The sequence below is a fragment of the Symphodus melops genome (assembly GCF_947650265.1).
Source record: "Symphodus melops genome assembly, chromosome: 20".
In the NCBI taxonomy this organism is placed as follows: Eukaryota; Metazoa; Chordata; class Actinopteri; order Labriformes; family Labridae; genus Symphodus; species Symphodus melops.
In genome coordinates this window covers 17,162,127-17,188,555 of record NC_136710.1, presented here as the reverse complement: position 1 = coordinate 17,188,555, position 26,429 = coordinate 17,162,127, and the positions used below count along the sequence as shown (strand labels likewise).

Below are 26,429 nucleotides of genomic sequence, written 5' to 3'. Positions count from 1 at the left end.
GAGTGTTGATGTTATTGCCTGTTCATGACCAACATGACAGTGCAATTTCCTGTGGACGAAAACCGTTTCTGAGAACTTGACGGGATACTTTTTTCAAATAGAGGAGGAAAGTTAAATTAAAGAAATGCCCTGCTTCGTGTGGCCTTTGACTCCTGCACTAACAGCAGAGAGTGACGACCTGTCAAACATGTCCCTCAGAGAGGAGAATGATCCATGTTGGAGCAGCTCTCACTATCCTACAAGTAACATAAGAGGAGGAGGAGTCTCCAGTAATATGAACAGTTTCCTTTATGCTCACTCATTTTTATCAGCTGCTCTCATCTATGCAACAGACCTGTTCCACTCCCTCATGGTTAGCCTGTCTTATTGCTGCTGTCTTTTTTTAAAAAGAGGCTCCCTCTCTTCCACCACATCATCCATGCCATTGTTACATGCGTCCTTCCTCCTCCACATCACCACCAAGCCTTCACAGTTTGCTCAGTTCTCTTCATCCCATCAACATCAATGCGCAGCCATCATTTTCATACATATGAACACAGAAACATCTCGTGAGATACAGTTGGACACGTCTTTCAAAAAGACAGAAGTGATGTTAGTTTGTCTGAGCGCTGACTCTGAGGTGCGACCTCTGATGGGAGGAGCTGTGATGCACTTTGACGTTTGTTCATCACAGACTGAGGGCTTTTACAGGCGCCGTGCCTGAACTCAGGCCTGAGGCGCAAAATAATTTAATGATTAACCCAATAAATAGAAAAGAAGCCTCGGTTCTTTTACACACATTTAAGAATTCTCCTGTGATTTGTACCATGATATCGAGAAATCACCCAAACAACATTTTCCACAAATTTCAGAGCTGTTTTGGCCAAATGCCATTGAAACAACATTTTTCAGGCGGAGGATTTTTTTTTTTTTTTTAATTTTAAACCCTTCAGACGAGATCAGAGAAGCTGATTGTTTTGACCAACCAACAACAGACAGTCACACATTCAGCTTCATTTCAAACTTTATTCTCACAGGTTCGGATTCACAGGCCTCATGGTTTTTGCCACCTCCAACCACACTGTGCTCTCTTCCTGTCCGATAACTCGTGTGTTCCTCACTCACTCATCTAGTTCTGCAGACAAAGATCCTTTTTCTTAACACATCTTAAAAAGTCACAGGGACAAAACATTGCTGATGAAGATTTTGAGAAACGAGGAGACAAACGAAGATGGCAACTCGTGCAAGAACCCGTCACGTAACTCGATCTTTTAATGGATGAATGAAACCTTTATTGCCCCGAGGGGAATTTGTCTTTAACTAAGATCATAAAAACACAAAATACATCACAAAAAAATGTCAAACCCAAATTCAGGACAGCATATAAAAACAGACCTTTAAAAAAAATTAAACTGAAGCATCATGTGATTACATGTAGGGATGTAAAAACATCACAAAAGAGATGCAGGTAGCCACAGACAATGTTGATGAAGCAAAACTAATTTTATGTCAAAGTTGATATTAAGATGATAATTCAATTAACTCTCACCAACAAGCCATGTTAAAGCACAAAGCATTGTAATACTGTATGATAGAAGATCCTTTCAGGTCGCCTCCTCTCTCTATGTGGAAACAACATAAAGACATTTGGCTCCAGCTCTCTTCTTACAGCTTCAGGTCAACTCTACAACTTCTTGGCAGTTCAGATCATCAGAGGCCTCATTCTGTGAAGACAGTATTTACAGTCATCATGTGGTCACATGACTTGAGTTTTATTCCCAGAGTAGACCAACATATTCTGGATCTTTAAGCAGGAACACATCGTGATATTTGGTTGTTGGTCGTTGATAAAAGGTTATTCAGCCTGTAATTTAGAGAAATGTGTTCTAGTGTTGAAGTCAAGAACGCTTTAACTGAGACCGAGGCATTTAGGGAACGAGACCAAGATCAAGGCAGGACGAGAAGAGGACAATAACAGACCAGAAATATCAGTGAAAAATCATCATTGAGTGTGAAGCAGGCGAGTCACTTTCTTACTGAGTGTAACATTGGAAAAGTTACAGCCGTTACCCGGGATAAAAACCTAATTATGAATGAATTGAAGCTTTTTTTTTTTTTTTTTACAAAGGGGTGTGTTCCTTCTAATCACAGGTGTTAGGTGGAAAAATAACCTGTCAGTGGTGGTCTTGATTTTAAACCTGCAGTCTTCACAGTCTTAGACCGAGTGATGTGATGAGAGTCCAGATTGACAGACATTGAAAAAGTTGTTTTATGTGAGAAAAGTCTCTAACTGTTGGTAAGCAACCTTTTCAATGATCTTTCCTAAAAACAGTAGGTTTGATATGAGTCTGTAATTAGTTATGACAGAACATTGAACTTAATTACTGAATTTATTTACACACTCTCAAAGTTAACATTTAAATTGGACTCACCTCACGGTGTCCTGGATTCTGTCCTTCAGCTGCTGAGGGACAAAATCAAACATCTGGTCAGTTTATTCAATGTTCATTTTAGTCATTTTGAAGACCACTGAAGGAACATGAATGACTTTCCTGCAGTGATAAAGAAAGATATGAAACATACCTGTGTGAAATGTCCTGTCTTTAACAAGCAGACCGATGACGACCATCACAAGCAAAAGAGTCAAACCACGCAGGACGATGCTCACCAGAGTCGCTGCTCCATTACACTCCACTTCTACAAAGACAGATCAATGTGTCAGAATACATTTTCCTTTTGGACTCTTTAAAACCTGACAGGATTAAACTCACATCTTTAAGACTTTAAAATATGTAAAGATTAGAGAAGTCTGTGCATTATTGAAATAATAATAAAAATTGTACTTGTACAGTTCGTGTCCATCAGTGTTTTGTCAGGGCTTGATATATATATATATATATATATATATATATATATATATATATATATATATATATATATATGACTTTACTTGTATAAAATACAGTCTTGGTTGTTCTGTAGGCAGTGTAGAGCTACAGCTATTCTATGAGGCTCGTTTGTGAGGTTTATATCAACAAGCGAACAAATTGTTTAAGCTTTTAAGATGTCAAAGACAATAAGTCTGTGCATTATAGAAACAATAATAAAAATCATACTTGTACTGTTTCTGTCCATTCTGTCTCGGCCTTCATCTGTCTCGCTGCTTCCTATTAAACATATTTAAACAAGTTTAGGTCTTGAGTTCCTGTTCTGTTTGACTCTTTTACAGAGACAGATCATTGCTTCAGACTCTGTTTAATTTAGCGAGCGTTTTAACATGAAGGATTTCAGATGTCAGAAGTTTGTTGAGTTAAGAAAACTTTTGGAGAATCTTACTTTTACGGTTGTTCATGCTGTTATGAGCATCACTGCTGCCTATTAGAGAAAGATTTTATCTTAACTGATTTACAACAAAATATATAAGACAATATGTTTATCGAAACCTGTTTCAAGATCATTTTCTATTTTTTTAGTTAAGAAAAAATGTAAATGTCACAATGGGAACAGAGAGAAAGAGAAGACTTTAAAATAATCTTACCTTTGACCTTTAGATGTATCGTAATAAGAACTGGACACCCCCCTCTGTTAAATCCACAGTAATAAATTCCAGAGTCCTTTAATTCTACTGAACGGACTTTGAGAGAGATAGTAGAGTCACTGTATGACATAGTGAATTTATCAGCACTGTATCCATCTTGATAGTTCACATCAGTGGTAAGACGGTAAATAGTAGAGACACATTGGATGTCAGTTCCTTTGACAACTTTCAGCCAATATCTGACTGAGTCATATTCGTCCATGCCGGAGCACATCAGTGTGGCATCTCCACCAGCCTGGACCTCCACAGTCTGAGACTCAGAACCTGAGACAGAGATCCAACCTGGAACAAACAGATGAGTGACCGAGATCTTAAGAGTCAGAAGCTGAAGGTGAAACACTTCTCTTCACACGAGCTAGCAAATACGAGATAAGTGGATAAAGATGCATGTAAGGAGGATAAATCAAACAATATGAAACATATGAATGATGTGACAAATGATGAAACACTTACTGAGGCTGCAGAGGAGGAAAGCTTTTATCAGCGTTTGGTTCATCGTGGTGCGTATGACTGTGGCTTTGAAATGTCCGCAACTTGAAAAGATAGCAGCAGAAATCGGGCGAAGAGGAGGGGCCTTTGATGTCACTTATGTTCCTGTATCTGATGTGAAACATGTTGCACCTAAATTAAGTTCAGCAACAACCATTTAGTTTCGAAAGCCATATTTTTTTATTTTTAAGATTTGTTTTGGGCCTTTTTGCCTTTAGTGATAGAGGGAGGAAAGTGGATAGAGTCGGAAAGGGGGGAGAGACATGCGGGAAATGGGCCACAGGCCGGACGCGAACCCGGGCCGCCCGCGCGCGAGGACTGAGCCTCAATACGTGGGGTTGCGCGCACTGCCGCTGCGCCACCGGCGACCCCTCGAAAGCCATATTTGAAATGAGGCCCTAACCAAAGTTCAAACATGCTCTGTGCACAGATATATAAAAAGGTGTTTTCCTTGTACACTTTAAAGTAAAAGTATGATGACGTTGAAACCACCAACAATCAGCAGAGAAAAGCTGTAGATCTTTAAAGTATGTTTTACAGTTTGCTGATGGGAATATTTTGAGTAAAAAAGTTGATTTCCTTTTTTATAAAAGAGATGCAGGTAGACACTGACAGTGCTGTTTTAACTAACTCTAATGGGTGTCAATCAATTAACCCCATGTGAACAACAATATCCACTCAACTGAGTTGGATTGACTCGGAGGGAGAGGACAATACCACTCAGCAGGTTCTCTCAGATACTTCTGGTGTTCTGCATGGTTGAAGTCCTTGAGCCAGTTTAGCTTCTTTTGTTGTCAGATTAAACAACAGAGGAGGGAAAAGAACATAAGAGAGATACTGCTGATCTTGATTCTGTTCCATTTCAAAGACTGATGTTTGATCATGTTGGACACAGAAGTATAACTTCTTCACCAGACTGAACCTCTACAGAGTGAGACTCAGAAACTGAGATCCAATCTGAAACAACAGAACAAAACAGAAACTGAAGGAACAAACACTTTCATAGATTTAAATATTTATAGGATTAGTCATTAAAAACAACTTAATTAGATGGATATAAAGTCAGTACCCACTTAAGCAGAGATTCAATACCAGGCTATTGTTCATGTGTACACCAATGTGGCTCTGCTTGCACCTGTGTGTGCTTTCAATGTTAGGAGGCCTGGTGATGTCTTACATTCCCTCTGTTGTTGCTTGAACTGACCCTATTTATATTTTCAGGAAAAGAACTGCTAATGCAGCATGTAAGTGAAGCTTAGGATCAGCTTCTTTGAATTTTTTTGTATTTAAGGTCAGGACAATCGTTTTTTTAAAAACTATTGTAAAAATGATCTCAATGAAAAGGCATGTTCTTTAAAATGCAAATCCAGGAACATTTCTCTAAAATATTCTTCTTCATATCAGAACTGAAAGCTTCAAGAAAATATTCCAAATAACTTTGAGAAGCAATAATCCTTTCTCCTCACCCGTTTTACCATAACAATGTGACCACCTCTCAGTATGTCGGATATGTAAGGCACCACGTGAACATGTATGTGTTTGAAGCAGGACAAATGTGTAATTGTGAAGATGTGAGTGACTTTGAGCCAAATTGGGATTGCCGGACGACTGGGTCAGATCGTCTCTGACTCCAGAGGTTATTTGGGGTGTTCTCCGTCTCCAGGGGGGTCAGTACTTTCTACGTCAGTGGAAACCAGTGAACCAGTGAAAGCATGTTGAGTTTGGCCCCTGTGGTCTGATTCAACAGAAAAGCCAAAAGTTTATGATGGCTCTGATAAAAGGTGTCTTTCCATCGAGTGACACAGAGGGCATTTTTGCACGGAAGCAGAGTGCTTAAAACCCTGAACTGCATTGGTTGACACCTTTGATCTACCAGGCCTCTCGGTTTGACTTAAGACCACAGTGTGCTGTTAGTTCCTGTTGAAGTGTTGTGTACATTTCTCACACTTTGAATGGTTAGACACATCTATATCTAACACTGGATATTAGAGATATCCACTGTCAAATACATCTTTAATGACCCCTCCTCCATCAACCTCTAAACCTATTCTTATTGGATCAACAGACTTTGACTGAAAGAATGCAAATGGAGATTTAACACTTTACAGTAGCCATCAATCATCAGTTCTTTATTTAAAGCACAGATTGGTTAACTCTCACCAACAAGTCGTGCAAAAGCACAAAGCATTGTAATACTGTATGATACAAGATTATGTCCAGCCACCTCCTCTCTCTATCTGGTAGCAGCATAGAGGACATTTGGCTCCGGCTCTCGTCTTTTGGCTTTAGGTCGAAATGTCACTGCTGCGTAGTTCAGTTCATCAGAGGCCTCATTCTGTAAAGAGAGTATCTACAGTCATACTTCATACGTTCAAAACACAGGCAGATGAGAGAGTCTGCATGGAGCAGCAGAACATGAAAATAGACATGTTGTTCAAACATTACCGATTGTGAACATACTTTAGTTGACCCATAAATTACATATGAACCCCACCAAGTGCATAATATGGGACCTGTAAGGCTTGGTCTACTCTGTTAAATTGGTTACATTTAATATATTTTTGTTGACTACTCACATGAACTCAAATGTTTCAAACAGTCATCGAAGCCAGAGAAAGTCATTTTATAGATTGAACGGGACTTGTCTAGTCGTCCCCGCTGCCATGACAGAGTCACCATGGCAGACAACATGTTAATGGTTGTCGTAGAAACACCGAATGGTACTTAAAAGGTCGCTGCAGAAGGAAGCAGAAATTGCTACTGAAAGCTGCTGTACTATTGCTGTGATAAAAACATCATTTAAAATTGTACTTAGATACAGTAGCTCGTCAGGAAACATATTCTCCTCCTTTGGTCAAATTCTCACGTTAGTTTATTATCAGGGATGGCGGTTGTGGGGAGTAGCAGAGAGAACTCCCATGATTCCCCACCAGCCTCTACGTCATCTTTTTTTATTGTTTTTGCTTGACAGCCCTCTGGTGGTTGACTTTACATACTGTGCCTTTAATGTATATGGACAACATGTATATGTATGTCGATAATCACACACACATTTTAGGCAATCATTAAATAAACACCAATGAATAAAATGTCAATATTATACAGCACAAACTGTATAAAGGTCAAAGCAGTTGTATTTACCTCAGTGTGTGCCTGATTCTGTCTTTCTTCAACAGCTGAATGACAAAATAAAACATTTTTATCAGAGGTTAGAGTTCACTCAACATTGTTTTTGGTCAACTTAAAGACCATCAATAAAGAGAAAAAGTAAATATTTTACAATTGCAATAAAAAGTACATCATGAAACATACCACTTTGAAGTTTCCTAATTTTAATGATCAGACCGATGACGACCATCACCAGCAAAAGAGTCAAACCACCCAGAATCACGCACGCCAGAGTTTGTGCTCCATTACGCTCCACTTCTACAAAGACAGATCATCGTGTCAGAATACATTTTCCTTTTGGAGACCTTAAAACATGACAGTTTGTGCATTACAGAAATTACATTAAATTCTACTTTGCTGCATGCACCATTAAATTATTCTGCAGATTTTTGCATTTAAATCAGAAGTGGAGTAATAACAATAGACTGGAATAGTGATGACTTATTTTTGTAAGCCAACCTGGAAGTAACTATGCTGGTGGTTCCTACGCCTATGGGATTTTTACATTGGATTTTGGATTGTTGCAGAAAATAAGCTCTGTGTCAAACACACATTTCTGATGTGTCGCTGTTTTGTTCAGCTGGATAATCTTTACATATTAGAACCATTTAATTGAAGTTTGAAGAGTTAACGAAGCCGAGTTAAGTTAAAAGCTAACGTTGTGCTATAGCGAACTTCACAGCGGTTGGTTTATTATGACGCCACGACTGTCATGGTTTATTGATCTAATCTGCAGTTTTGACAAGCTTGCGAGACTTTAGCTTAATAAGTAGTTTATTAACATAATATTAACAAGAGCCCGGAAAAACATGACTACAGGTTGTAAGGAGGATTAATGAGAGAGTTCCCGGCATGATGACGTTAATGTCCCCGACAACCACTGTCGTGTCATGTAGCCACTTGTTAGCAACAGCCATTTTGAGTTTGCACAAAAACTTTAAAATTCACTAGTGGGTGGTCTTATCTAACGTAGTTTATCTCGTTTGGCAACATGTCAACATCTCTTAAGCTAAAACTGATTTCAGGTGACTTATCACAAATCCATTCAAAATCCACATTGACTTTTAGAGTTAGGAATCCATGACGCTAAAATGCTAACTCACTTCCAGGTTTTAGGACTCATTCCTGTAGCAGTCTATAACAGTAAGGTTGTAACTGTGAAATTATTACTGGATTTGTAATACTAATTTCTTACATTACTCATTAAAAGTAATTCTACTAATATAAAGTGTTAGTAGGAATGCGTACTGCCCAACACAGCTGTCCATTCTGTCCTCGCCTTTGTCTGATCGATTCCTAACTATTAAACATATTTTTAAAAAGCTTGCTGCTTCAGACTCTGTTTTTCTTTTTGGAAACTCCAAATTCAATGAGCATTTTAACATGAAGGATTTCAAATGTCAGAAATTTGTTGAGGAACAAAATAAAGAGAATCTTACTTGTACCATTGTTGTTCATGCTGTTATGAGCATCACTGCTGCCTATTAGAGAAATATTTTATCTTAACTGATTTATATCAAAATATATAAGACAATATGTTGATAGAAGCAGAAATAACGTGACAATGGGAACAGAGAGAAAGAAAAGGCTTTAAAAATAATCTTACCTTTGACCTTTAGATGTATCGTAGTAAGAACTGGACACCCCCCTCTGCTAAATCCACAGTAATAAATTCCAGAGTCCTTTAATTCTACTGAACGGACTTTGAGAGAGATAGTAGAGTCATTGTTTGACATAGTGAATTTATCAGCACTGGATCCATTAGGATATTTCACACCAACAGAAAGACTGTTAATAACAGAGACACATTGGATGTTGGTTCCTTTGACAACTTTCAGCCAATATCTGACTGAGTCATATTCGTCCATGCCGGAGCACATCAGTGTGGCATCTCCACCAGCCTGGACCTCCACAGTCTGAGACTCAGAACCTGAGACAGAGATCCAACCTGGAACAAACAGATGAGTGACCGAGATCTTAAGAGTCAGAAGCTGAAGGTGAAACACTTCTCTTCACACGAGCTAGCAAATACGAGATAAGATGCATGTAAGGAGGATAAATCAAACAATATGAAATATATGAATGATGTGACAAATGATGAAACACTTACTGAGGCTGCAGAGGAGGAAAGCTTTTATCAGCGTTTGGTTCATCGTGGTGCGTATGACTGTGGCTTTGAAATGTCCGCAACTTGAAAAGATAGCAGTAGAAATCGGGCAAAGAGGAGGGGCCTTTGATGTCACTTATGTTCCTGCATCTGATGTGAGACATGTTGCACCTAAATTAAGTTCAGCAACAACCATTTAGTTTCAAAAGCCATATTTGAAATGAGGCCCCAACAAGTTCAAACATGCTCTGTGCACAGATATATAAAAAGGTGTTTTCCTTGTACACTTTAAAGTAAATGTATGATGACGTTGAAACCACCAACAATCAGCAGAGAAAAGCTGTAGATCTTTAAAGTATGTTTTACAGTTTGCTGATGGGAATTCTTTGAGTAAAAAAGTTGATTTCCTTTTTTATAAAAGAGATGAAGATAGACACTGACAGTGCTGTTTTAACTAACACTAATGGCTCAATCAATTAACCCCATGTGAACAACAATATCCACTCAACTAAGTTGGATTGACTCGGAGGGAGAGGACAATACCACTAAGCAGGTTCTCTCAGATACTTCTGGTGTTCTGCTTGGTTGAAGTCCTTGAGCCAGTTTATCTTCTTTCCTTGTCAGATTAAACAGCAGAGGAGGGAAAAGAACAAAATAGAGATACTGCCGATCTTGGTTCTGTTCCATTGCAAAGGGCCGCGGCCCCATGGTTAAGAAACCCTGATCGAGTGTGTAGCAGGCGAGTCACTTACTTCCTGGGTGTAACATTGGAGAAGATACAGCCGTTACCCGAGATAAAAATTTTATTATGAATGAATTAAAGTTTTTTTTTCTTCTCTTACAAAGGGGTGTGTTCCTTCTAATCACAGATGCTAGGTGGAAAAAGAACTTGTCAGAGGTGGTCTTGATTTAAAATCTGGGGTCTGCACAGTCTTAGACCGAGTGATGTGATGAGGCCGGAGTCGGAAGAGGCTCTCTAAGACTGTTTTGAGACATTTGTGTGGGAAGTGTTTTTGTGATGACCACAGGGAGGACATCGATGGCCTCTCAGACTGCATTACGGACTATATAAACTTCTGTGTGGAGTACACCGTACCCACCAAGACTGTACGCTGTTTTGCAAACAGTAAGCCGTGGATTACTCCTGAAATAAAGGCTCTCCTCAAGGACAAAAAGGGGGCTTTTAAGTCAGGAGACAGGGAGGAGATGAAGACTGTGCAGAGAGAGCTGAGGAGGAAGATCAGGGAGGGAAAGAGCAGCTACAGGAGGAAGATGGAGGAACAGCTGCAGCAGCAGAACGTCAGTGGAGTCAGGAAAGGCCTGAAAACCATCTCAGGTCACAAGGACTCCAACACTGAACTGGTTAGAGATCAGGAGTGGGTGAATGACCTGAAACCTTTCTTCAATAGATTTGAACAGCCATCCACCCCTCCCCCGACCCATTCCATCCTGCTGCAACCATCACCATCGTCTGCCCCCACCTCATTGCCCATCCCCCATCTCACCCCCCTGTACACCACTCTCTCCCCCAATTTCCAGCCACATCTCCACTCTCAGAACCACCAGCCTACAGCCCCCCTGCTCCAGCCTGTCCTTCACAACAACCCAGGTGAACAGAGAACTGAGGAGGCTAAAGGTCAGGAAGGCAGTTGGTCCGAATGGCATCAGCTCCAGGCTCCTCAAGACGTGTGCAGACCAGCTCTGTGGGGTTATGAGGCACATGTTCATCTTGAGCCTTGAACTGGGGCGAGTACCACAGCTCTGGAAGACATCCTACGTGGAACCGGTGCCTAATATCTCCCGCCCCAAGGACTTCAACCACTACAGGTTGGTGGCCCTTACATCGCACCTGACGAAGACCCTGGAGAGGTTGGTCCTTCAACATCTGCGCACCCTGGTGAGCTCATCAATGGACCAGCTGCAGTTTGCCTATCAGCCAGGCATTGGGGTGGATGATGCTGTCATCTACCTCATGGAGCGATCTCTCTCACACCTGGAGAGGGCTGGGAGCACTGTGAGGATCAAGTTCTATGATTTCTCCAGTGCTCTTAACAGCCTGCACCTCACATCGTGGCTCCTGGATTACCTGACCAACCGGCCACAGTTTGTGAGGACACGGGACTGTGTTTCTGACCTGGTCATCTGCAGTACAGGGGCCCCACAAGGGACCGTCTTGGCTCCCTTCCTCTTCACCCTGTATACTGCAGACTTCTCCTACAACATGGCAAACTGTCACCTGCAGAAGTTCTCTGATGACTCTTCCATCGTCTGCCTCATTCCCAATGGGGACGAGGGGGAGTACAGAGAACTCAACAGGGACTTTGTGGACTGGTGCCAGCGGAACTGCCTCCAGATCAACATGGCTAAAACCAAAGAACTGGTGGTGGACTTTCGCAGACACAGTCCCACTTCCCCCACACCGGTGAACATCAAGGGAAAGGACATTGAGATAGTGGACTCTTATAAGTACCCGGGTGTTCACCTGAACAGTAAACTGGACTGGACTGACAACACACAGGCTCTCGACAACAAAGGCCAGAGCAGACTTCACCTGCTGAGGAGACTCAGGTCTTTCGGAGTTCAGGGAGCACTCCTGAAGACTTTTTCTGACTCAGTGGTAGCATCAGCTATCTTTTACGGAGTGGTCTGCTGGAGAAGCAGCACCACGGCTGCAGACAGGAACAGACTGAACAAACTGGTGAAGAAGGCCAGCTCTGTCCTGGGCTGCCCCCTGGACCCTGTGGAGGTGGTGGGAGACAGGAGGATGATGAAGAAGCTCTCATCCCTGATGGAGAACGTCTCCCACCCCTTGCATGTGTTGCACACTTATACCCGAAGGACCAAGCGTGCATGGGATTTTTATATTTCTTTATTTCGCTCTGAAACACAGAGACACAAACACAACAACTTCACGTGGCTGCACACTCTCGGACGTCAAGGTTAACTGCTATGCATGGCATCAAAGATCCGCCACCCAAAAATGATGCTTATGCCTCTCAAACAATGATACAAATATTCTGCACACACATACACACCGTAAATATTAAAGAAGGCTAACTGTGGATTTTCTACTGTCATTTACATCACTTTTCTTACCTGAAACACAGAGACACAAACACAACAACTTCACGTGGCTGCACACTCTCGGACGTCAAGGTTAACTGAGTTACGCATGGCATCAAAGACCCCTTGTGCTGCCCTGAGCTGCCCCAAAAGTGCCTGTGTTACACTTTATACTTCTTCGATCCACAATTATACCCACTAAAAATATCATAGTGCCTTTGTGCAGATATATTTAACAATAAGACTTAACTAACAAAACAAAATACTTAACAACTGACAAAACAAAAATACTTAAATGATATGAGAGGGGGGGTGCCTACTGTCCACAAACATGCCTGAAATAACACGGGCCTCACACTCTCCCCTCCAAAATAAATGTCGTCTCGACATTAAGAATGTCCCAGAGTCTTTCAGTCTTCAACTCATTGGTTAGAGAGGTAGGTGAAATGGGAGTCAGTCTTTCATGATACTCTCTGCACAACCACAGTCTATGACATGACGTACATCTCCCTCTTCACGTCATGTGTGACCATCAGACATCACTGGCCAGGTGACACCTGAAGTTCTACTCCACCATTTTGCGGGTTAGTATCTTGGACTGTAAAGTGGAAACCATATTACTACCAATAACCAATTTCATACAGACCCACATATGCAACTGTATGCCTTACACACATCCCAGTGTCTTTTAATATGTTCGAGGTCTACTTTCTGGTACTAAACTTAATGTGAAATGCATTTATACCCTATCCTATATGAATTTACCTTGTAACACTAGCCCTAAGCTTTGCCATGAACTTATTTATTCTGTCACTACCATGAACTTAACATGTGACTATTAACCTATCTTTCACTTCCTCTTGTAACATTACTGCTTCCTATGTGTAACTGATGGTTGCCCTAACGTGTTATATGTTAGTGTTTTAGGTGGGTTTCTCTGTCGTAAAGGATATTTCCTCGCAGAAGCTGGCTGTGTCTCGGAGCCTCCCTCGTCTGCTTCATCAGATGATGGCGCGTTCTCGTCTGCCTCCTCAGATGATGGCGCGTTCTCGTCTGCTTCATCAGATGACCCCTCTGGCTCAGCGGCTGCATCTCCATTCTCCACCTCTGGCACCATCCGGATGTCGTCTTCCTGGTCTCGCCGTTCAGCTCTCTCGTCGTCTTGCTCCCATTCTCTGTCATTTTCTTGTGGTTGAAAGCCCTCAGCCTCCTTTGTCAACTGACTTTCGACGTGGTCGGATGATCTTGCTGGATGAATCATGATGGCTTTCCATTCATTTTCATCCTCAGAACTGATGTCAATGTCTCTCTCCCTCAAGATGTCTCTTTGCGTTGTCTGTTTTCTCCTCTTGTCTGGATTGGATGCTTTCTTTGTTTTTCTCTTTGCACACTTGTCATCCTCCGCTACTGGCAGGAAATCACAGGGCAGTAACATGTTTCTGTGCAGAACTCTTGTCTTTCCTGGGCCTTTCTCAGCTTGTACCACATATACAGGACTGTCTTTGTGTTTCCTTTCAATCACCACATAAACTTGATCCTCCCAGTACGCTCTGAGTTTTCCAGGTCCTCCTCTGTCCCTCACATTCCTCACCAGAACTCTGCATCCTGGCTGAAGCTCTCCTCCAAAGGTCTTTTTGTCGTAGTGTTTCTTTGCTCTATTTTGCTGGTCCTGAACAGTCTTTGATGCTAACCTGTATGCGTCTTGCATCCTTTTTCTCCACTTGTTTGCATAGTCACTGTGTGAAGGGCTCTGGTCACTTGGTTTTAGGCCAAACATCATGTCAATGGGAAGCCTGGGGTTCCTTCCATAAAGAAGGTAATATGGCGCAAATCCTGTCGCTTCACTGCGTGTACAATTATATGCGTGCACAACTTTCGCTAAGGAGCTCTTCCAGTCAGACTTGGCTTCCTCTGTCAGATTTCTCAGCATAGAGAGCAGTGTTCTGTTAAATCTCTCGGCTTGTCCGTTTCCTGCTGCGTGATAAGGTGTTGTGCGGGAGCCTTGAATGCCACTGTACTCTTCCAACTTAGAAAACAGCTTATTCTCGAACTCTCTACCTTGGTCGTGATGCAACTTAGCTGGAAACCCAAACTTGAGTACGAAGTCTCCAAAGATCTTTTCAGCTGCTGTCTTTGCTGACTTGTTGGTGCATGCATATGCTTGGGCAAAGCGTGTAAAATGGTCTACTACAACCAGGATATACTCATATCCTCCTTTACAGCTCTCTAGATGCAAGTAGTCGATCGATACCATTTCAAATGGGTATGTGGTCACTATATTCACAAGCGGTGCTCTGGTTTGCTTGTTAGGGCGTTTTCGCTTCAAGCAGCTACACACTTTTGTCACGTAATGATCCACATCTCTTTGCATATGAGGCCAAAAGAATCGATCACGGATCAAACTTAGTGTTCGCTCAACTCCAAGATGTCCCATCTCCTCATGCAGTTCTCTATAGATCAGATGATGGAATGTTTTGGGTAACACTAGTTGATCTCGAGTCACTGACTTTCTGTACAGGATGCCTTCTTCCGTCATATACAACTTATTTTTGTCTCTCATGAACACATAGATGTCATCACGCCTGTCTCTTCCTTTAACAGGAGGCCACTGTCCTTTGATGACATACTCACACACCTTTCCAATGACTGGGTCATTCTGTTGTGCTTTTCTTAATGTTTCCATGGGGATCTCCTTCACTGGGGATGCTACTCTTTCACTCTCTACATCATTACATGCCGCAGTGATTGTGACTGGACACATCCAGGGCTCACGTTCACATGATTCAAGTTGGAGTGACTGTGTGACTGTGGTTATTACCTCTGGTTCCATTTCCTGTGAGCATGTCTTCATGTACTGCTCCATGTCCAGTGGCATACGTGACAAGCCATCCGCATCTCCATTTGCTTTACCAGGCCTGTACTTGATAGAGAAGTTGAAATCTGCTAACTCAGCAATCCACCGGTGAGTTGTGGCATTCAGCTTCGCTGTTGTCAAAACATATGTTAAGGGATTGTTATCAGTGTAGACAGTGAATGAAGGTGCATAGTACAAGTACTCTCTAAATCTTTCGCAGATCGCCCACTTCATTGCTAAGAACTCTAACTTCCCAGAATGGAGGTGGTAATTCTTTTCGGGAGCAGTTAGTGTTCGTGATCCATAACCGATAACAACCAACCTGCCTTGTTGTCTCTGGTACAGTACTGCACCGAGCCCCTCTTGTGAAGCGTCACAGTGCAGCACAAACGGCTTCTCAAAATCGGGGTAACCTAGGAGAGGTGGACTCAACAGGTAATCTAAAAGCTGGCAGAGCACTTCCTGGTGGTTCTCTTTCCAGGTGATCTGCTGACTTGAAGGTAACTGATCAGTTTTTTTGTGTTTCCCCCTGCTCCTACTCACATTTTGTTCTTTGACTTTACTACTAGTAATATTCTCTTTGGCAAGCAAGCTGTACAGTGGCTTAGCAATGCGTGAGAAGTTGGGGATGTACTGGCGATAGTATGATAGGAATCCTAACATTTTCCTCACGTCTCCAACAGTCTCAGGCTTGCGATCTTTAAGTGCTTGCACTGGTGCTATTTCAGCTGGATCCATACAATAGCCATTTTTTGATACAATCTTTCCGAGGAATCTAACTCTGTCTTTAAACACTTCACACTTTTTAGCTGTCAGCTTCACTCCGTGTGCCTGATAACGACTTAACACTTCTCTCATGTCGTGTAGATGATCGTCAAAAGACTTACTGTGGACAAGATTGTCATCCAAATATGGTTGTGATGATTCATCTCTCAAACCTGTGAGGCACTCCTCCATGCTGCGCTGAAACTCTGCTGGAGCCGAGGACAGGCCGAAGGGAATCCTGACCCACTCATACAAACCCCAAGGTGTTATAAAGGCTGTTAGTGGTCTGCTGCTCTCCTCAAGAAAACCCTGGTGATATGCCTTGCCCTGATCCAGTACTGAAAACCACACACTGCCACTCAAGCTGTTCAACATGTCTTGCACTCGAGGGATGGGGTGACGATCAGGGATGGATTTTTGATTTAGCTCCCTGTAGTCCACACATAAACGCAAACTTCCATCCTTCTTGCGCACACAGACTATGGGTGATGAGTATGGAGACCTAGATTTTGTAATCCATCCTTTATTAAGCAGATCCTCTAAATACTCCTTCACCTCCTTGTGTAGCGGTTTTGGAACTGAGGTGTAGGTGCGTCTTACTGGAGTCGTGTCACTCAGTCTGATTTTTAACTGCAAAGATGGAATGCATCCCACATCGTTCTCATCTTTTGAAAATGCATTACATTCTTCTCGTAGCATCTGTTTCACTTTCTGTTGTTGATCAGGTGTCAGATGATCAACTGAAACTGGAGGATCCCATAACTCATGTTTTGATGTGATTTGTTGCCTGTGATCCTCTTTGTAGCTGTCAGGAGAACTAACTTTGCTGTCTGACTCTTTGCTTGTACCCGGTGTTACAACTGTGTTCTCAGGAATGTTGGCTGGTCTAACATCTACTGGGTAAATAGCCTTGACTTGCTGTAGCTGACCTAGCACAGTGCGAGGGATGAGGGTAATGTCATAGTTGCTATCATTAGTAACAGGAATAGTTACCTTGGACCAGTTTCCTTTCTGTAGACAGATGACAGTCTCTGTAATTGTCAGCCCCTCTGGCCACTTTGGGATCTCCTCTGGTTCAAAAAGGACTTCCTGTTTTGTGGAGAGGGGACCTGTACTTTCACAGCACCTTCCCTGCCATTCTGCTCACGACTCTCCAACAGCTGAATCAACACATTAGCTTTTTTACAGTCAATAGAGAAAGCTTCTCCTACCACAGCAGTTGTAACTTCAGGGTGCTGCTCCATTCCGTTCATTACCACATGCTCGATAACATTGTAGCCGATGATTGGTGGTTCTGCTACTCCTGGCTCATCAGAGACAAGAACTGGTACAAGTAGCTCTGGCTGCGGGCCCTTGTTTGATTTCAACTTAAACTTCAGTTCAACCCACCCTGCAAACGGTATGGGTGTCTGATTTGCAGCTTTACCAACAAGAGTCTCATCTTCATCCAGAAGCTCATCCATGCCTCTCAACCTGGTGTGTGGAAGACAGGACTTTCTCCAATTTTCATTGATGATTGTTACCTGGGATCCTGTGTCCCACAGAGCTTGTGTTGCTACTCCATCAAAGAAACAATCCACAATGCACTTTTTCCCGATGAGGGCTTTTAACTTGGCTCTGCGACGTAAGGAGAGATGGCTGGCGTAAGTAGCACCTACAGTCTGCTGAGCCTCCCCACTTTTCTCCAGCTCCGCCTCAAGCTGCCTGATGCGATCACACAGAAGCTCGTGCACTCTATCTTCTGGTTCAGCTTGGCGATGAGTCAGTGGTTCTTGTGGTTTGACAGTCTGTATTGTCACATTCATGCCGTCAGATTTCCCTACCAGTCTCCTTTGTCCCCTACAGCCTCTAGAAAAGTGCCCTGACTCTCCACACTTGAAACAGTGTTCACACTGGTCACCTATTTCTTGCTCCCTACAGACTTTACATCCCCGCTTAAAACTTGTTTTGTTTTGGCGGGTGGGCCCTTGTGAGTTAGCTATACTTTTCCTAATTTCAGCCATCTCTTCTCTAAGCAACTTAACCGTCTCATAAAGCTCAGAATCTCTTGAGCTAGTCACAGGTGCTTTACGGCTTTTAGGCTTCATCACTTCAGCTGATTGCTCTTGAACCCCTATGCTGGCTTTGGCTACACTCTGACCCTGGTGACTGTGTTGCATTTCTGTCTGTAGCTCATTTACTTTTGGTCCTTTGCTGCTTGTGTTCTTCCTTTGCTTAGACTGTCTTTCTAACTCAACACTAGCGGCTTCATTCATTTTGTCAATAAGTATGTCGTCTGTCACTCCCTGGTCATCCAGAAACTGCTTAAGCTGAAACTTAATATGGTCACTTAACAGTCCAGTACTGACAGATCTTAAGAATTTCTTCTGTATGAGCTCAGGACTATACTGTTCTTCTGATTCAACTTCTCTTGACGCAAGTAACAGTCTCTCTTTTAACTCAATAGCTCTAAAGAGGAAGTTTTGAGGTGACTCACGACTGTCTTGTGTCATGTTCACCAATCTGTGGTACAAATCTGTTGAGCTGTCCTCTTTAAAATGTCCTTTTAATATAGATTTTAACTGGGGAAGGGTTAGATCACTTTTAATCTCTAACATGTCTCGGATACTCAAACCTGGGCTGATCGACTTGATCACTGCCTCCATCACTTCAACTTCGCTGTGTCCTTTACTCAGACCTCTGTCAATTTGATGCATCAGGTTTGTGAATGAGAGTCTGTCTTTTTGTCCTTTTTCCCCGATCTGGCCACAAATCTTGAATTCTCACTTCAGGAAGTCTGTTCACAGCTGCAGGTTGCACATTTAGTGAATCTGAAGATGGACTTTGAGGTGTTCTGTTCAGTTTTTCACTCAACTTTCTCACTTCATCATGCAGAGCTAGACTGTTTTGCTGTAGTTGTGAATATTTTTCCTCTAAACTCACTTCTTTCATGGTTTCCTGAATTTCTTGTATTGTGTCCTCTGTATTTTCTTGACTTTCAACAGTTAAAGTGTTCTCTTGATTTTGCTCCACTGTATTTAATAGTGACTTTAGAAAATACATTGCAACATCTTCATCTTCACCATCGATAACACTGTCCATGGATTCGGTGATTAATCTGATTAACGCTCGTCTACTTGTGACACTTTCACTTGAGATCTTGGCAAAAACACACACCTCTTTGAGCTGATCCTTCGGTAGCAGCCATAGTCTCTGTGACACTGTTTCTGCTATCTCCTCCAGCTCCTGCATGCTTGCCGCGGATGCGACCGCGCCCCCGAGGCTGCGCGCTCCCGTCGTCATCACTCAGACTTCTCCGTGCACGTTGTCACACTTTACACGACGCTAATCATCCCAGCGGTGCCTCCAATATTTGTTGCACACTTATACCCGAAGGACCAAGCGTGCATGGGATTTTTATATTTCTTTATTTCGCTCTGAAACACAGAGACACAAACACAACAACTTCACGTGGCTGCACACTCTCGGACGTCAAGGTTAACTGCTATGCATGGCATCAAAGATCCGCCACCCAAAAATGATGCTTATGCCTCTCAAACAATGATACAAATATTCTGCACACACATACACACCGTAAATATTAAAGAAGGCTAACTGTGGATTTTCTACTGTCATTTACATCACTTTTCTTACCTGAAACACAGAGACACAAACACAACAACTTCACGTGGCTGCACACTCTCGGACGTCAAGGTTAACTGAGTTACGCATGGCATCAAAGACCCCTTGTGCTGCCCTGAGCTGCCCCAAAAGTGCCTGTGTTACACTTTATACTTCTTCGATCCACAATTATACCCACTAAAAATATCATAGTGCCTTTGTGCAGATATATTTAACAATAAGACTTAACTAACAAAACAAAATACTTAACAACTGACAAAACAAAAATACTTAAATGATATGAGAGGGGGGGTGCCTACTGTCCACAAACATGCCTGAAATAACACAGGCCTCACACATGGTCCTGCAGTGACAGGCTTCGCCACCCGCGGTGTCTGAAGGAGAGATACCGCAGGTCCTTCCTTCCTGCTGCAGTCAGACTGTTTAACCAATCAGCTCCCAGTAGATCAGAAAACACACCAAACTGGACAATTTACTCCTACTTCCTTTGCAATATTGTTATAAGAGGTCATCTGATCTTATCTGTATTTTTATTCTTCAATTTGATTACATTGCAATATTTATTTATGGGACAATTTGTGCAATAACATTTCATCTTTATGTGTGCTGTGTGCATACTAGTGTTCATACTGTTTATACAGACTTACATCTTTAAGCTACTGGCATTTCAACTGTTCCTTTCTGAGGCATGTTTTTTAATAGCTCTTTAATTGATGCACATTTCTTTTTCGTACTAGCTCTTGATGACCGTTTTTGATGCATGTTTTTTTGATCTATTTTAATTTTTTTTGCACTGTGTGATTTTCTTCTGCTATCCTGCTTTGCTGCTGTAACACTGTAAATTTCTCTGCTGGTAAGATGAATAAAGGATTATATTATCTTATCCAGCTTGATAGACATTGAAAAAGTTGTTTTATGTGAGAAAAGTCTTTAACTGTTGGTAAGCAACCTTTTTAATGATCTTTCCTATAAACAGTAGGTTTGATATGAGTCTGTAATTAGTTAGCAAGTGAACTCAGCGCTTGCTTCGGTCCCCGTGGCCACTAGGGGGCCCCCAAGAGCATTTAACAAAAACATCTTACTTTTTATTTTTTGCATGTATGAGTCTGACTGATGATTTCTACATGATCAAAGATATATTATTGTACAAAAACACGCTTTTAGGTCAACAGAGTGCTGCTGGTGTAGGCCTAGTGAGTCCTCCTGCCTCTTTTTAAATGTCAAAGCTCTGCCTCTCCTACTGTGCAGTGTGCACTGTCACTGTACGCCCAAAGCGCAGGTAGAGTCAAAAAACATCACAAAAAAGGACACATCCTTCAGGTGCAGAAAAAAGAAAGACGAGAAAAACAATGCCAAGATAAAGGTTTGCAATGTAATGAAATGGTTATCAAAGAGATTTGTGTTGCTTCTCTCCCCACCTTCGGGTCCCATTCACCACCCCCCTCTGCAATAAAGGCTGTAAAACGCCCAATAATAAATCTTAAATAAATAGATTTTTAAAAAAAAGCAAAATGTATCTTTTAACTGGCTGTTCAAATAGCAAAATATGTTAATGCCAAATGAATTTAACTTTGGTAGACTTTGCTCTCTCTGTACAAAGTCAACATTAAATAACAATCAGCTAAAAATAAAAACAGGCAATTTAAGACTAATATGTACAAGACTGATGAGATGAGATGACTTTTACAGTAAATACAAAGCTTTATACCTTGGATCATTCAACCCTCGGCCACTCTTGTAGCTGAATGTTTTACATTTTGAAATTAGGAACAATATGGGCACCCTGGACATCATTCATTGGTCTTATTTATGTTCTTGGCCACCACCATGTCTTTAGAAATTACATGTCATATGTAAAGGCTGAAGACAATGTAAACAACACTACCAGAGCAACAAGGAGTTTATAATAGGTGTGTGAATGATCAACAATCAATATTATTGGCAGAAATAGGAGGGCCCCAAAATCAAATTTTGCTTAGGGCAAATGGAGGCTTGGGCCAGCTCTGCCCTGCAGACTAGATCAGAGAAGCTGATTGTTTTGACCAACCAACAACAGACAGTCACCCATTCAGCTTCATTTCAAACTGTATTCTCACAGGTTAGGATTCACAGGCCTCATGGTTTTTGCCACCTCCAACCACACTGTGCTCTCTTCCTGTCCGATAACTCGTGTGTTCCTCACTCACTCATCTAGTTCTGCAGACAAAGATCCTTTTTCTGAACACATCTTAAAAAGTCACAGGGACAAACCATTGCTGATGAAGAATTTGAGAAACGAGGAGACAAATGAAGATGGCAACTCGTGCAAGAACCCGTCACGTAATTCCATCTTTTAATGGATGAATGAAACTTTTATTGCCCCGAGGGGAATTTGTCTTTAACTGAGATCATAAAAACACAAAATACATCACAAAAAAATGTCAAACCCAAATTCAGGGCAGCATATAAAAACAAACCTTTAAAAAAAATAAAATAAACTGAAGCATCATGTGATTACATGTAGGGATGTAAAAACATCCCAAAAGAGATGCAGGTAGCCACAGACAATGTTGATGAAGCAAAAGTAAATATTAAGTCAAAGTTGATATTAAGATGATAATTCACTTAACTCTCACCAACAAGCCATGTTAAAGCCCAAAGCATTGTAATACTGTATGATAGAAGATCCTTTCAGGTCGCCTCCTCTCTCTATGTGGAAGCAGCATAAAGACATTTGGCTCCAGCTCTCTTCTTACAGCTTCAGGTCAACTCTACAACTTCTTGGCAGTTCAGATAATCAGAGGCCTCATTCTGTGAAGACAGTATTTACAGTCATCATGTGGTCACATGACATGAGTTTTATTCCCAGAGTAGGCCAACATATTCTGGATCTTTAAGCAGGAACACATCGTGATATTTGGTTGTTGGTCGTTGATAAAAGGTTATTCAGCCTGTAATTTAGAGAAATGTGTTCTAGTGTTGAAGTCAAGAACGCTCTAACTGAGACCGAGACATTTAGGGAACGAGACCAAGATCAAGGCAGGACGAGAAGAGGACAATAACAGACCAGAAATATCAGTGACAAATCATCGAGTGTGAAGCAGGCGAGTCACTTTCTTACTGAGTGTAACATTGGAAGCAACCTTTTCAATGATCTTTCCTAAAAACAGTAGGTTTGATATGAGTCTGTAATTAGTTATGACAGAACATTGAACTTCATTACTGAATTTATTTACACACTCTCAAAGTTAACATTTAAATTGGACTCACCTCACGGTGTCCTGGATTCTGTCCTTCAGCTGCTGAGGGACAAAATCAAACATCTGGTCAGTTTATTCAATGTTCATTTTAGTCATTTTGAAGACCACTGAAGGAACATGAATGACTTTTCTGCAGTGATAAAGAAAGATATGAAACATACCTGTGTGAAATGTCCTGTCTTTAACAAGCAGACCGATGACGACCATCACAAGCAAAAGAGTCAAACCACGCAGGACGATGCTCACCAGAGTCGCTGCTCCATTACACTCCACTTCTACAAAGACAGATCATTGTGTCAGAATACATTTTCCTTTTAGACACTTTAAAACCTGACAGGATTAAACTCACATCTTTAAGACTTTGAAATATATAAAGATTAGAGAAGTCTGTGCATTATATAAATAATAATAAAAATTGTACTTGTACAGTTCGTGTCCATCAGTGTTTTGTCAGGGCTTGATACAAAAAAATATATTTACGACTTTACTTGTATAAAATACAGTCTTGGTTGTTCTGTAGGCAGTGTAGAGCTACAGCAGTTCTATGAGGCTCTATGAGGTTTATATCAACAAGCGAACAAATTGTTTAAGCTTTTAAGATGTCAAAGACAATAAGTCTGTGCATTATAGAAACAATAATAAAAATCATACTTGTACTGTTTCTGTCCATTCTGTCTCGGCCTTCATCTGTCTCGCTGCTTCCTATGAAACATATTTAATAAAGTTTAGGTCTTGAGTTCCTGTTCTGTTTGACTCTTTTACAGAGACAGATCATTGCTTCAGACTCTGTTTAATTTAGCGAGCGTTTTAACATGAAGGATTTCACATGTCAGAAGTTTGTTGAGTTAAGAAAACTTTTGGAGAATTTTACTTGTACCGTTGTTGTTCATGCTGTTATGAGCATCACTGCTGCCTATTAGAGAAAGATTTTATCTTCACTGATTTACAACAAAATATATGAGACAATATGTTGATAGAAGCAGAAATAACGTGACAATGGGAACAGAGAGAAAGAAAAGACTTTAAAATAATCTTACCTTTGACCTTTAGATGTATCGTAGTAAGAACTGGACACCCCCCTCTGTTAAATCCACAGTAATAAATTCCAGAGTCCTTTAATTCTACTGAACGGACTTTGAGAGAGATAGTAGAGTTATTGTATAACATAGTGAATTTATCAGCACTGGATCCATTAGGATATTTCACACCAACAGAAAGACTGGTAATAACAGAGACACATTGGATGTCAGTTCCTTTGACAACTTTCAGCCAATATCTGACTGAGTCATATTGGTCCATGCCGGAGCACATCAGTGTGGCATCTCCACCAGCCTGGACCTCCACAGTCTGAGACTCAGAACCTGAGACAGAGATCCAACCTGGAACAAACAGATGAGTGACCGAGATCTTAAGAGTCAGAAGCTGAAGGTGAAACACTTCTCTTCACACGAGCTAGCAAATACGAGATAAGATGCATGTAAGGAGGATAAATCAAACAATATGAAATATATGAATGATGTGACAAATGATGAAACACTTACTGAGGCTGCAGAGGAGGAAAGCTTTTATCAGTGTATGGTTCATCGTGGTGCGTATGACTGTGGCTTTGAAATGTCCGCAACTTGAAAAGATAGCAGCAGAAATCGGGCAAAGAGGAGGGGCCTTTGATGTCACTTATGTTCCTGCATCTGATGCGAGACATGTTGCACCTAAATTAAGTTCAGCAACAAACATTTAGTTTCGAAAGCCATATTTGAAATGAGGCCCCGACCAAAGTTCAAACATGCGCTGTGCACAGATATATAAAAAGGTGTTTTCCTTGTACACTTTAAAGTAAATGTATGATGACGTTGAAACCACCAACAATCAGCAGAGAAAAGCTGTAGATCTTTAAAGTATGTTTTACAGTTTGCTGATGGGAATTCTTTGAGTAAAAAAGTTGATTTCCTTTTTTATATAAGAGATGCAGGTAGACACTGACAGTGCTGTTTTAACTAACTCTAATGGGTGTCAATCAATTAACCCCATGTGAACAACAGTATCCACTTAACTGAGTTGGATTGACTCGGAGGGAGAGGACAATACCACTAAGCAGGTTTTCTCAGATACTTCTGGTGTTCTGCATGGTTGAAGTCCTTGAGCCAGTTTAGCTTCTTTTGTTGTCAGATTAAACAGCAGAGGAGGGAAAAGAACATAAGAGAGATACTGCTGATCCTGTTTCTGTTCTTTTTCAAAGACTGATGTTTGATCATGTTGGACACGGATGTATAACTTCTTCACCAGACTGAACCTCTACAGAGTGAGACTCAGAAACTGAGATCCAATCTGAAACAACAGAACAAAACAGAAACTGAAGGAACAAACACTTTCATAGATTTAAATATTGATAGGATTAGTCATTAAAAACAACTTAATTAGATGGATATAAAGTCAGTACCCACTAAAGTAGAGATTCAATACCAGGCTATTGTTCATGTGTATACCAATGTGGTTCTGCTTGCACCTGTGTGTGCTTTCAATGTTAGGAGGCCTGGTGATGTCTTACATTTCCTCTGTTGTTGCTTGAACTGATCCTATTTACATTTTCAGGAAAAGAACTGCTAATGCAGCATGTAAGTGAAGCTTAGGATCAGCTTCTTTGAATTTTTTTGTATTTAAGGTCAGGACAATCGTTTTTTTAAAAACTATTGTAAAAATGATCTCAATGAAAAGGCATATTCTTTAAAATGCAAATCCAGGAACATTTCTCTAAAATATTCTAGTTCATATCAGAACTGAAAGCTTCAAGAAAATATTCCAAATACCTTTGAGAAGCAATAATCCTTTCTCCTCACCCGTTTTACCATAACAATGTGACCACCTCTCAGTATGTCGGATATGTAAGGCACCACGTGAACATGTGTTTGAAGCAGGACAAATGTGTAATTGTGAAGATGTGAGTGACTTTGAGCCAAATTGGGATTGCCGGACGACTGGGTCAGATCGTCTCTGACTCCAGAGGTTATTTGGGGTGTTCTCCGTCTCCAGGTGGGTCAGTACTTTCTACGTCAGTGGAAACCAGTGAACCAGTGAAAGCATGTTGAGTTTGGCCCCTGTGGTCTGATTCAACAGAAAAGCCAAAAGTTTATGATGGCTCTGATAAAAGGTGTCTTTCCATCGAGTGACACAGAGGGCATTTTTGCACGGAAGCAGAGTGCTTAAAACCCTGAACTGCATTGGTTGACACCTTTGATCTACCAGGCCTCTCGGTTTGACTTAAGACCACAGTGAGCTGTTAGTTCCTGTTGAAGTGTTGTATACATTTCTCACACCTTGAATGGTTAGAGACATCTATATCTAACACCGGATATTAGAGATATCCAGTGTCAAATACATCTTTAATGACCCCTCCTCCATCAACCTCTAAACCTATTCTTATTGGATCAACAGACTTTGACTGAAAGAATGCAAATGGAGATTTAACACTTTACAGTAGCCATCAATCATCAGTTCTTTATTTAGAGCACAGATTGTTTAACTCTCACCAACAAGCCGTGCAAAAGCACA

At 41.3% G+C, this 26,429-nt stretch overlaps 1 protein-coding gene across 1 annotated transcript; it reads right to left on the bottom strand.

Moving 5' to 3' along the window:
- Nucleotides 1-6,167: 6,167 nt before the first annotated feature.
- On the bottom strand, nt 6,168-24,467 carry LOC306841686 (uncharacterized protein; the record flags this gene model as incomplete). Its single annotated transcript, XM_079371633.1, has 6 exons — nt 6,168-6,401; nt 7,208-7,242; nt 7,379-7,492; nt 23,755-23,796; nt 23,921-24,262; nt 24,425-24,467. 6 exons carry the CDS (start codon nt 24,465-24,467, stop codon nt 6,300-6,302), a joined length of 678 nt encoding a protein of 225 aa, XP_079227759.1. The 3' UTR covers nt 6,168-6,299.
- Nucleotides 24,468-26,429: the final 1,962 nt, after the last annotated feature.